Source organism: Carettochelys insculpta, chromosome 8, assembly GCF_033958435.1.
Source record: "Carettochelys insculpta isolate YL-2023 chromosome 8, ASM3395843v1, whole genome shotgun sequence".
Classification (NCBI taxonomy): Eukaryota; Metazoa; Chordata; order Testudines; family Carettochelyidae; genus Carettochelys; species Carettochelys insculpta.
In genome coordinates this window covers 48,486,437-48,500,016 of record NC_134144.1, presented here as the reverse complement: position 1 = coordinate 48,500,016, position 13,580 = coordinate 48,486,437, and the positions used below count along the sequence as shown (strand labels likewise).

At 40.7% G+C, this 13,580-nt stretch overlaps 1 protein-coding gene across 33 annotated transcripts in view; it reads right to left on the bottom strand.

Annotated features, from left to right (window-relative positions):
- Positions 1-13,580, bottom strand: part of NEB (nebulin) — a 197,563-nt gene that overhangs the window by 69,559 nt on the left and 114,424 nt on the right. For all 33 annotated transcript variants that reach the window (XR_012646484.1, XM_075001956.1, XM_075001929.1 and 30 more), the window contains exons 88-98: positions 13,312-13,416; positions 12,018-12,125; positions 10,940-11,251; positions 8,579-8,782; positions 8,232-8,336; positions 7,512-7,616; positions 7,103-7,414; positions 5,432-5,536; positions 3,539-3,637; positions 2,740-2,841; positions 2,408-2,515 (exon numbers count right to left, since the gene is read on the bottom strand). Coding sequence is in view for 32 of the 33 variants with exons in the window: in XM_075001956.1 (XP_074858057.1) it covers positions 2,408-2,515; positions 2,740-2,841; positions 3,539-3,637; positions 5,432-5,536; positions 7,103-7,414; positions 7,512-7,616; positions 8,232-8,336; positions 8,579-8,782; positions 10,940-11,251; positions 12,018-12,125; positions 13,312-13,416 (1,665 nt within the window). In the remaining variant the exon portion in view is untranslated. The remainder of the gene's footprint in view (positions 1-2,407; positions 2,516-2,739; positions 2,842-3,538; positions 3,638-5,431; positions 5,537-7,102; positions 7,415-7,511; positions 7,617-8,231; positions 8,337-8,578; positions 8,783-10,939; positions 11,252-12,017; positions 12,126-13,311; positions 13,417-13,580) is intronic.

The following is a 13,580-nucleotide window of genomic DNA, read 5'->3' as shown; positions in this document are numbered from 1 at the left end:
TGTCAGTAGGTCACTCAGCTAATCTTCAACATGATGCTCATGAGACTTGGGAAAGAAGGAAAAGTAGGGAGGGAATCACAAGGTGAAGCACCCAAATGAGCAGTAGGAGCACCCACCTGATTGAACCATGTACACATGATGCCCAAGTGGAACAGACTGGCTCCATGCAATTTGGAAAAAGAGCGGTGGGACCACCCAGCTGACTGTGCCATATAATTCGCAAGAAAAGCAGGATAGAAGGAAGAGTAGGGAATCCCCAGGAAGAAAAGAACAGTGACTTTTAAAAATAATGTAGTTGGCTGTGCCATGTCAACAGGTCACTCAGCTACTTTCCCCCCAGTGAAAATACAGCAAACAGGCCACTGCTGAAACTGTGGGTACCCCCCCAAGCCACACGCTTTGGGAAGGGACAGGACTGGAGTATGGGCTGGGGGCCAGCCCCCCAACAAAACTCAGCTGGCAGGGGCCAGCTGAAGGGCCAGTTGACATGGTTCAGTCTGTGGATGCCTAGGTGGCAGGGGGAGGGATGAGCCCCTGAAAACATTTGCCACTGTGGCAGCCATCCCCCCACACACGGTGCCTCACAGGGGCAAGCCAGGCCCCAAAAATATTTGCTCGTAGGGGAGCCAGAGTCCTGGCGCTTGGTGAGCCCTGGAAAATGAGAAGCACGGAAACCTTCATCCTGTGCAGGCCAGGATATGCTGCTGCCTAGAAGCATGGTTTGCACCGCACAGCCGCACATGTGTGGTGGGGCAGGGGCTAGCCATGTGGTGTGGTGGGGCAGGGGCTAGCCCACCAGCCGCACAGCACCTGTGGGAGTGGAAGGCTGCTCCGTACAAATGTGAAATGCATAAACAAAGTTTCTTGGCCTCTCCTACTAAATCCTGTGCAGGGAGGAAGCCTTCACTCCACACAAGGCAGGACATGTCATTGTCTGCAAGCATGACCCACACAGCCCAGCCACCGCGTGGTGTGGTAGGGTGGGAGCCAGCCCACCAACTACATAGTGCTTGGGGCAGGCTAGCCACATGGTCCAGTGGGGGCTAGACCACCAACTGCATGGTGCCTGAGGCGGGGGGGCGGGGACGGGACAGGTGGCTACGTACAAATGTGAAGCACAGAGAAGTTTCTTGCCCTCTGCTACTTCTTGTGCAGGGAAGAAGCCTTTATCCCTGCACAGGGCAGGAAATGCTGCTGTCTGAAGTGCCTCTGTCTGGTCCCCACAGCCAAGCCACCAGATGGTGTGGTGGTGCATCAGCTAGTCCACCAGCTGAACTGAGACCCTGGATCTCCTGACGGCTCCATGCTGGGAGCTGCCACACTGATCATAAAGAAATTAATTCAAATTGCTGGGATGCCTGTTCCTTACTTCCTGCACACCTGGAGAGCAGGGGAGGCAAAAGCAGCCAGAGCGTACACATTGTGGAATACTGCTGGAGGATAGTAAAATTGATTTAAAGTAACACTGTTTCTATACTAGCATTAATTCAACCTTTTACATTCGAACTTGGCATTACACTGCATTGGAGGGTCCAGGCAAGAAAGTCGACCTTAGTGCCCACTAAAACTGACCTAATGATATTTGCACAGAAGACAGTCTCATTGTAAAATAAAGCTAACTTCCTTAAAATTGATTTTATGCTGTAGTGTAGACATAGCCTTATATGCCAGAATTCCACCTACTAATCTATGGAAAATGTGTATGAGGAAAAGGATAGTATCTCTTTAAGGGGCAGGTTGGAATCTACAACCTGAGGATCACCATGGGAGTCTTGCCCTTCCCTGGGTGCTGAATCATATAAATAAGAACAGGAAGCAGCACCGGGGGAAGAGAGGATTAGAAGCCAGACAGACTGCAATATGTGGCAATCACTCTCTCTGGCACCAGGAGACAAGTCTAAACTGATGCAGAGCCAACCGAATGAGGACTGTAAGTTTGGGGAACTTGAATCCGGGGCTTGATGAACTGTTTATTAGAAGGGAAGCTGGTGTCTGATTGATGTGTTTTGGTTTCTCCTGCACCTCTACTTAGAGAAATTAAGGTGAGGCATACCCGTAGTGCTGCAACAACCCCATGCCTTTATACAGAAGCACAGCATTCGTTAATCCCTTGGACCTGATTCTGAGGCCCTTACCTATGCTGGCTTCAAAAGGACTATTCATGGAGTAAGGTTATAAGGTGAGTAAACATATCAGAACCTATGCCTTAACCAGAAGTACCCATCTATTAGATAAAACAAGCTACTAGAGATAGCTAGCAGGCACTGGGCTGGAGAAAGTCACTGAAACTGAGTTAGAAATTGGTTCCCACTCGAGCCTTTCAACATGAATTCCTGAAGTTGCTCGTTTGTAGGTTAGACTTCAGTCTCCTGCTGAAGTCACATCATTACTTAAAGCACATCTTTACCTCACTTTGGACGTCACTGGAGTGCTTGGCATGACGGAGCTGCACAGCATCAGGAGGTAAAATATAACTAGTAGCTTTCTCTTTTTCCCAGTTTTCCTTGTATAGATTCTGTAGGAAATAAAACACATGAGAAAATTAAAATGAAAAATAAAGCCAGTGTAAGTGCCACTCCTTCTGTAGATATGTAGCCATTTCAAATGTTAGGAGCTGGGATTCGGACTCCAGGAAAGTCTTAAAAAGATAATCAGTTCAAATATTATTCATTCTCCTAAAAAGTTCTTATAGTAACTAAATATTGCCAGATCCACTATTTCCCGGTGGAGAACACATACCTGGTTAAGAATTCTGGCAGCTTCTCGGGCCATTTCTTGCTGCGGTGTTTCTGTTAGAGTATAAGCTGACTTGATGGCATTCCACTCTTGGTGGTACTTAATCTACAAAAGGGTATTTATGGTTTAAATACATTGCAAGGTCATCAAAACATTTAGAAAATGTAACACAGGGCCCCCATTTATACATATGAAATGATTATGAGGATTGTAATTGCCTACATTTTCAGAGACAAATTTACATCACACATCCACCAAAGACAGACATTAAAGAATGGAGGAAGGAAGATAGGAAAGGCAACCCCAGGATCATGGTCCAAAGCCATGTACCTTTGGAGTCATGTTGCAATTTGTACTGACGCAGGAAATAAGAAATTTATATTAGCCAATTCTCTGCCAGTGGGAGGCACATTGATACAAGGTACATGGGCTAATGGAGAGAGAGATGGCTGTGTCAAGCCCGTTGGCCAGTTCATCATAGGCTGGCCTTCCAAATTGTCAGAAAAATGTCATTCTGTCTGTACACCATTTACATATGGCACAAAACACCAATTTCCATCCTGGCTCAGGAAGGGACTCTAGGGTTTCTGCATACTGCAAAGTCACAGTGGTTGGGAGGGATCACTCTTCTGCAGAAGCCTCTTAGCACAAAGTAGGTAGATGAGTTCAGCAGTACTCACATCAGTCCCACAAATTAAAGGAATCTGCACATATTGCACCAGAATGTAGTTTGAATGACTTTTTTCACTTTTAAAGTCTTACAGGTACATTTAAGAGACCCAGAATAAACCACAATACTTACATCACTGCGAATTTCACCACTTTGTTTTGCTGTGATATAATCAACCCTATCAGCTACTGGAGTAAACTTGAGAGTTTCAGCTTTTGTGCGGTACTTTCTCTGTAAAAGAGAAAAACCCAGAATTATAACAAAATTGTATTACAGTATCTCATGCTCAAAACAGAACAATTAATTTAGAGAAACAAAAAGAAACACTATATGGAACACCAGAATCAATTTGTAAGCTAATGCAGGACAAGTAAGCTGCGTCTACATGGGCAAGTTCTGTTGACAGAACAGGGCTTCTGTCAACAAAACTCCAGAGCGTCTACATGGCTAAATTGCCTTGTCGAGAGTTTGTCGACAGAGGTCATCTGTTCTGCTGGCAGCCTTATCCCTGATCCCAAACAGGGATAACACCTCTGTCAACAGTGTTTTGTCAACAGGGTGCCTATATAGACAGTTCTGTCGACAGAGACAGCTTCCAGTTGCTGAGCAGCCCTGTTTTCAGAGCTGCCATTCCAGTGTTCTGTCACCAGAGGGCAGTGCAGTCTGGCAGTTCTCTGTCAATAGAGCAAGTTGTGCATAGCAGCAATCTGTCAGCAGAGGTTCTGTCAAGATTTCCCTGTCCACTTTGACTTCGGTCAAGAGAGGTAGCCTGTGTAGACCAGGCCATATAGAAAAAAAATCCACCTTTTTATTACAATATGGCTACGTCTACACGTGAAGCCTACATCGAAATAGCTTATTTCGATGAATAATGTCTACACGTCCTCCAGGGCTGGCAATGTCGATGTTCAACTTCGACGTTGCGTGGCACCACATCGAAATAGGCGCTGCGAGGGAACGTCTACACGCCAAAGTAGCACACATCGAAATAAGGGTGCCAGGCACAGCTGCACACAGGGTCACAGGGCGGACTCAACAGCAAGCCGCTCCCTTAAAGGGCCCCTCCCAGACACAGTTGCACTATACAACACAAGATACACAGAGCCTACAACTGGTTGCAGACCCTGTGCCTGCAGCATGGATCCCCAGCTGCCGCAGCAGCAGCCAGAAGCCCTGGGCTAAGGGCTGCTGCCCACAGTGACCATAGAGCCCCGCAGGGGCTGGAGAGAGAGCATCTCTCAACCCCCCAGCTGATGGCCGCCATGGAGGACCCGGCAATTTTGACGTTGCGGGACGCGGATCGTCTACACGGTCCCTACTTCGACGTTGAACGTTGAAGTAGGGCGCTATTGCGATCCCCTCATGAGGTTAGCAACTTCGACGTCTCGCCGCCTAACGTCGAAGTTAACTTCGAAATAGCACCCAACGCGTGTAGCCGCGACAGGCGCTATTTCGAAGTTAGTGCCGCTACTTCGAAGTAGCGTGCACGTGTAGACACAGCTAATATGTTGTAAAAGTATGTTGATGCATTTGTAAATTATAAACACTTCGGCTATGTCTACACTTATGAAAAACTTTGAAATAGCCGTGGTAATAGCCAAATCGAAGAATACTAATGAGGCGCTGAAATGAATATTCAGCTTAGTCAATAGCATGCTTCCGGCCGCTGTACTTCAAAAGTGCCGCATTTTGCTTGCCAGCGGCTCATCTACATGGGGGGTCCTTTTCGAAAGGACCCTACAAACATCGAAATCCTTTTATTCCTATCAGCTGATTTCAATGTTTGCAGGGTCTTTTCGGAAAGGATGCCCATGTAGACGAGCCGCAGGCGAGAGAAATGTGAAACTTTCAAAGTGCCGCAGCTGGCTGCATGCTAATGAGGTGCTGAATATTCATTTCAATGCCTCATTAGTATTCTTCGATTTGGTCATTACCGCGGCCATTTCAAAGTTTTTCTTAAGTGCAGACATGGCCTTTCAGTTATAAACATACTTTGAACATAGAACACTTCTACTTAATTATTACCTCATTCAGGAGGTCTTGCATATATTTGACATGGTTGATTCCAACAGAGTCATTTGGCATCCACCCAATTCCACGTAGCCATTCCAAATCAGATTTGTAGACAGCCTGTAGATACAAACAGAATCCATGTCTTCAGTTTGATTTCTCTGTCTGACAAATATAATACATAATAGATCTGATCCTACCTGCCTTTCACTTCCATTGATGTCAAGACGAACACTATTAGGCCTAGTATCAGCATGATCTCTAAGTATGCCATATCTTGAACTTGTCAGTAAGTCCAGTGAGTAAGTTACACAAAGTCCCATATGTATTTCACCAACTTCTTATATGTAGTGTTCTTTAATGGTACTGTCTTTTATCATTCAAAACAGAGAAAGTCTAATCTAAATATTGATTATCTGTACCTTCAACATGTTTTTATTGTAAAAACTTAACTCATAGGAAATTGATACTGTTTGTTATTAAATGGCTTTGACTGTCTAGGCACAACTGGAGCTTTCTTACTGGCTGTCTATGACACCACACTAACGCATGTTATGACCAATACACGAAAAAGATGAATTGGACTGCTTTACCTTATACATTCCAGTTTATACATTTCAGGTAAAAACAAAGATAGACAATTTCAAATTAACTCTTGTATTTCTCAAGCGGTAAACATCTTTCTGCCTTTGCATTTATACAATGTAAAACCATCTAATTCAACACATTAACACGTGGTTTGAACCGGGATGTGAATTTTCTGGGTTATTATAGGAACTCTTTTGCATACTTGGCTTAATCTAATTATTGACTTCCCGCCCCCGGCCCCTCTACTCCCTGATTTGCTCACCTTGATCATTTTTTTTTCTGATTTGTCAACATTGATTACTATTTTTGGTTCTCTGTGCCTGAAATATTGAGTCAGTTCTGGTATGGCTATCGTCTGAAGAAGTGGGTCTGTCCCACGAAAGCTCACCTAATAAATTATTTTGTTAGTCTTTAAAGTGCTACTCTACTGCTTTTTTGTTTTCATCTAATACATGTTAATGCTGTTTTTGTGTAACCCACACACCTATGTGTGGTTCACTGTCCCACGTAGTCACACCTAGAGCACTTTATGGGGAAAGAATAAGTGTCCTCTTCAACCTATGCTGAATCCCACCTGGCCTTTAGCTCAAGCTGTTAGAGGTGCCTGCACTAAGCGCCAAAGGTCCCAGGTTTGAGTCTACCTACGGGCATTTATGCTTGCTCAGCATCATTATCCAGTTTGCATGCCTTACTGCAAATTCATTGTATGTAGGTAACTGTAGACGTATCAGTCCCATAATACTGGAGAAGTGGCTTGAAAAGCTCTTTTCCCTAGCCATGGAAGTTGTCCAATAAAAGATATTACCTTGTCCTTTCATTTTAAAATTAATGTATTTATATTGACAGATTGATAGCCCTCACAACCTAAGGTTTATCTCATGTGCCTTGCTTGTCTTAGTTTGGTTATAAGATATTTCATGGACCTTGTATTTTACTTTGTTTGGCAGACAACTATAAATAATTATGGTGATACAATAGTAATAATAATGGCTTAAAACTATACAACTGTTAATAAAAGGCCCAGTCTAACTCCAACTGAATTCAGTAGACCCTGCACTGATGGCTATATTACTGAAGACAAAATATTTGTTAACTCACGTCACTCTGCAGTTGATAGGCTTTCTTAGCCTGTATGACATCATTCTGATCTGGCAAACACGTCCACCGATGCAGGTAATTACGGTAATCTATATCACTGACCAAAGTCTGACATTTTTTGGCGGCCACAATGGGAAGCATGTCCACTGGCATAGTGACCTTTGTCTTCCACTTCTGAAAGTGTTTCCTGTATTCCAGGTCACTATGGAGCTTGGCTGCATGCAGGGCCCACAGTATTTTGTTATCTTCTCTTGCACTTGGAGTCCCAACATAGTGTCCTTTCTGCTTCTCGTGTTCTAATTTATATTTATACTGGATATAGAACAAAGACCACCATGTAGGTTACCCACATTTCTTAGACTTTAGAAATAGATGTGAAAAACTATAAATACCCCCTTTCCATACTTACATCACTGGCAATTTCTCTTGAGGCTTTGGCTGCCTTAATTGGGATGGCATCTGCTCTAAAATCATAGCTCATCTTCACTTCATCCCAAGCTTCTTTATAAAGTTTCTGTGAAGACAGAATTGGCCCATCATTTTTCGAGTACTTTGACACTTGCCAGCAGTGAAACATGCTACAGCAATGGTACATTTAAAGTAACTACATAAAAAAAGACTTCACTGCCTCTTTCTTAATGCATTGTTCAGTATAGCTCTGAAGTAAACAAAGTCTCCTGTTCCTTTACTGCCAATGCAATGCAGTGCTTCCAGCACTGTGAAGGTACAGGTTAAGCAGCTGCAATCAGCTCTGAACAAAAAGCATGTTTGTAAAGGTTTAGGAGAAGTTTGTAAGTGCTAGCAATTTTCTTAAATTGATAAAATGTGAGGCATCAATACTACATTATAATGCTAATATTTATTTTAATGTGATACCCGGAAATTATCACGGGTGGCACTGATAGTAGCTGTTATGTAGATATTCAATAAGTTGTCTAAATCTTTTAAAAACTATATTCATAGTGGGGGGGGGGTGTTCACAGCATTGCATGGAGGACTAAACCTATGACTTTCTCACCAATTTCAGCAGAAATCCACAAAGATCAATGAAAATGCTGTAAAATTTTAAAATTCAGAGGATACAGATAACAATGTATAGAAACCTAAGACATCCTATAGATATACTTACATTGCTAACATGAATTGCATTAGCCTTGGCTAGGTTGATTTCAGGTGTGTCTGGCATCACATGGATCGTAGTCTTGTCCTTGTCCCAAGCTTCTCTGTATTTGGGCTGTGAAAATAAAAAATGCTGAGATTATATACATTGTAAATATGCCAGTCCTTTTGTATAACTGCAAAGCACAATTGGCCAGATGACTGTCCAGAATTATGAATACTAAAAGGTTGAACTTTTAGAATGTTTCTGAGGTAAATTCATGATTAATACTTAAGTGACTACTTTAACATCAAGGTTTTCTTTAATTATATATTGCACAAAAATAACATTTATACAATGAGCATGAGGTAACATACGATGCTAATTTGGACAGCATTGGTCTTAGCAAGAAGAACTTCTGGCGTGTCAACAATGTTGGTGTATTTCAAACTTTCTACAGGTGTGCGGTACATCTTTTCACTCAGGATGTCCTGGGCATTCTTCACTCTCTTCACATCCACGGAGTCATTTGGCATCCAGCCAATGCCACGCAGCCATTCCAAGTCAGATTTATACACAGCCTGTGTCAGATATAACCATTCAAACATGTTGATTTACAAGTGAATAGAAACTGTATACTAGATTTAAAATACCCTTTTGCTTCCTCAAAAGGGTACACTATGAAGATATACATATATTTAAGCATGTAATATATCTTAATATTTTCAGATTCTTATTATTTGTACAATTTTAGTGTATTAGTATGTTAGGAATGATATATCGCCTGATTACTAGATAATTGTTTTCTTTTTTTGGTAATGATTTGTGTCAAGCTGCATTAGAATGGAAAGTGGATTTTAATTAAAATATATACAACAGAATATAAAATTAATTTGTATTCAACATAACAACCTTAAATGTCAGACAAATAAACTTTTCTTATCAAAACATAGTTCACATTTAAAACTAAATAATTTATTAAACAGAGGAATTAACTGCAGTCAGTGAATTAACCTGATTACTTCAGGTCATCCTGGGAAATTTTTCAAATATGCGTAGTTCTTCCACAGTACACTGCTTGACATCCTGTGCCATATTTGTAGAGTGCAACCACAAAAACTAGATACTTTCACCCTCATGCTTCCTTTGTGTAAAAAAGGGGTCTTCAACTCAAAAGTTTTTCACAGGGCTTCATGGATTTAGCATATTTATTATTTTTTTAAATGTTTAACAGAATATAAGAAGTTTGGACCTTAATATATTTTGTATTAAATTCAGATTTCATTTTAAACAGATTTAATTTTAAAAAGAGAAACCTGCTATAATTCAAACAACAATATAAACAATTTAAATGTTAAAGTATTTTTAAAATAATCATTGATTTTTATTGACCCTTTTCAGTCGAATAGTCCACAAAACAAGGATCATAATTTGTGTCGCTGGCATCCCATATACACACTTAGTTAGAATTATGGGCAGAAATAGATTCTGAGAAGAGAGCTTTTGTCAGGTCTTTCTCAAGTGACCATATGCTGTATGGATGATGAGCCTATCCAGAGGGAAAGCTATGACAATGCAAGACCCGTGAAAGTGTTTTAGCAAAGTAAAAAGATATTCAAAGACCCCTCCGCTCAATGTGTTTGCAACTAAGCTTTCAACAACCATCACGATAAATTACCAGCTCTGCCATAAAAAAATACTTGCCCACCTTCCACTGTGCTGTTGGATGAAAAGGAATAAAGTCAATGACGTTTGCATAACAGAGAGCTAGAGAAAGCCAGAATAACCTTGTATGTAGCTTTGGAGGGAACCAGCTACTAGATGGTTTGATTAGTCTTTCGCCCCTATACCCAGGTCGGACGACCGATTTGCACGTCAGGACCGCTACGGACCTCCACCAGAGTTTCCTCTGGCTTTGCCAGGGCGAAGCCAGAGGAAACTCTGGTGGAGGTCCGTAGCGGTCCTGACGTGCAAATCGGTTGTATGTAGCTGTGGCCTGGCACATGATGTATTGGTCTGAATACCAGAATGTGCTGATTTGAAATTTAAACCTCATCTGAGGTAAATTATTCCTATTGGTGCAACTACCCTGATGTACACTGAGGGTTTACACTGCATTCCCTATGCTCATATATTATGTCTTCAATCTACAGATGGCAAATTCAAGCAAAGAGGCCAATTGATTTGTGGACTGTATCATACAGAAGGGTCAAACCTGGAACACAGCAATAACAACACCTATTTTTTTTTTTACCCACTCCCTCTGCTTTGTTATAAATATATTTCACGCACATTCTGAAAGCAAAAATAGATGAACTGTAAGGGTAATGGATCCTGCAAAAGCATTATGAGAGCTTTATAATGAAAAGTTGACTGGTGGTCTATACTTTGCTGAGAGATACAAAAGGAAATATTTGAAAAAAAGCATACAAATCCTTGTCACTGCTTTTCCCACATAATGGCACAAACTCAATAGAATTTACTAATGTATATCAAGCACTACAATTACCAGGGCAACTGTTCAAGTACATTAGAAGTAGCCACAAATAAGCACAGCTAGGACCCCCATTTGGAAAAAAACAAGCAAAAATGAAAAACACTGATGAGCTGGTAAAGGAAAGATGAACTGCAGGGGTAAGTAAATCCCCTAGAGTTATCATCATATCATCCTGATGTACCTATAAAAGCATTATATCTTTAGTTTGGCATGCCCCACTTGTCCATACATGCCTACTTACATCACTTTGTAGCTCATAGGCCTTCCTTGCATGGATCACATCATTCTGGTCAGGCAGACATGTCCACTGGTGTAAATACTGACGGTAGTCAACATCACTCGCCAATAACTGGCCTTCTTTGGCTGCATAGACAGACACCATATCAACTGGGATGTTGATCTTGGCCTTTGAACTGTGATAAGCCTTCCTGTATTCTCTGTCATTCTGCATCTTCATTACATGTGCAGCCCATGCCAATTTGGGATCTTCCTTTGCAGTTCGGCATCCAATATAGTGGCCTTTCTGCTTCTCATGCGTTTCCTTATATTTGTACTAAAATATATAGAAAATTGTAGCAGAAATAGCTATGAATAGTCAGTCTACATGTGCTAAGGCAACTAGTGATTCTGAATGTCAGACATGAGAACCCATTAAGGAGTTTAAAGGGTATTTGATCAGCATTTTTAACATTTAGATCCATTGAAGAGTGTCTCAGATTGGGCCTCCAAACACTGATTCCCCAAATCACTAATGACTTTGGCAAATGTGCTTAATCGATCTGAATAGTTTTAAACCATGGTAAGAGAAATATATTTCAGAATTCCCTCATTAGTTACAATACACTGCTATTCCAATTGCTTTATAAGTTTTATAAGCACTGCTTGCTACATTGTAGATTTTAACAGAAATCTAGATTTTAAGCAGGAAGGATGAAGATAATGACTTTGAATTATGTATTGGGAACATCAGAATATAGTTTGTGCTTCAATTATTGTAAATGTTTGGAAGATAAAAGTTTACTATGTGTTGCAAAGTAGCTCACTACGCCTCTACTGAGGCTACTTCAATATGACAACTACAAAATGAAATGTTGTGCTATCAGTCATATTATACCATAGCAAACTAAGTTACTAGTGGGAGAGGGTCAAGATAGAATTTAAAATAATGCAAATAGACAAGGCAGCATGATGCCCACAAATGGATACATAAGCTCTTTGAACTGAGCTCAGCTGGCTACACACTTGTCTACTATGTTTGATACAAGGTTGAATGATCAGTGTCTTTTGTAGAAATGAGACAGAAGAAACAGAGATTGTACCTCACTAGCAATGTCTCTGGAAGCCTTGGCATGTTTGATGGAAATGGCATCAGCTCTTATGTCATACTCTTTCATCTTGGCATCTTCCCAGGCTTGCTGATAATGTTTCTGTAATCACAACCAAAGAGTAAGAATCCAGAATTCATTTTCCTCATAAAACAGTTTCCTAAGATTTATAGCCTGAATGTTTTCAGTTGGTTCTTTCAGTTTTGTGAGTTTCAAGAAATATTCCTAACTTCTTATCTTATTGACATTTAAAAAACAAATCAAGGGAAACGAAAATAAAATCTGTGTAAGCACACTGTTAGGCGTCCAAATGAGGCTACAAAAAGCAACAATATTCAGAATAACTTAATTGGTATATAGGATGGAAACAAAAGCTTGAATTGTTTTCCCACTCTTCCAAAGACAGACTATTTTCTGTGCCACTAAGCCCAAGAACATCATTAACATTTTTCTTCGTGGCATGTGGACCTAAAATATCTTGACCAAACCCATACATTGTCATAGGGAGAACAACGTATGCAAGACCACAATGCTAAACTGTATGGCCACTGTTTTGTTTTCCTTATCTACTTATGGATGTGATAAACCAGACAAACGAGAACACATTTTAGGTATTGGACCATAATCCCTGCTGGAGTAAGTTGGTGAACCTCTACTGGATTCAAAGAAAAAGATGAGAAAGGATAGAACACCACTGACACCAGATTAATAAATCCATTGTGCTTCATGAACAGCGTGTTCATTAAGCATGTACAGGTTGAATCTCTCTCATCTGGCACCCTCGGGACCTGCCCAGTGCTAGATGAGACAATTTGCAGGATGACTGGAGGTCAATATTTTTTAGCACATTACCAACACTTCCACTGCTTACAGAGAGCTCTTAGAAAACATTTAGGGGTAAATTACAGCTAAATAACAATACAGAACACTGACAGCCAGGGCTGGCGGCTGTAAATAAACTTTATGGGATCATGGGAAATTTCGGCACATCCATGATAAGTGGTCATCCAGCTAGCTAAAATCATGTCGGATTACAGAGTTTGCCAGACAAGAGAGTTCCAAATTAAAGAGGTTCAACCTGTATTACGCTTAAACTAACCATGATTCTTTATCTACAAAACATCTAAGATACAAAACAATTAAAAATACAATTAGTATATATGTATGTTTATGTCAGAACGAGGAAATTCATAATAAGAGTTCTAAAACAGGACAGGCTTAAAATGATGTCTGCATGTCACAATGTTTATTTCAATAACATTACGTATATTTAACTTAAACATCTTACATTGCTGATGTTCAGAGCATTGACTTTGGACTGCTGCATAAGAGGTGTGTCAGCAGGTAGAGTGAACTGTGTCTTCTCTTTATCCCAGATTTTATGATAGAGAGGCTAATGAGAGAGCAAAAACAGCATTATTTGATTACAGTGTCAAAGATGCCATACTATACTCTTTTCCAATTAATTGATATAATCTGTTAATATGTAATATATGTTACTGCTCTCATTTGATATGTTTTTAACACAAATGAAAGAATCACAAATATAAATGTCAG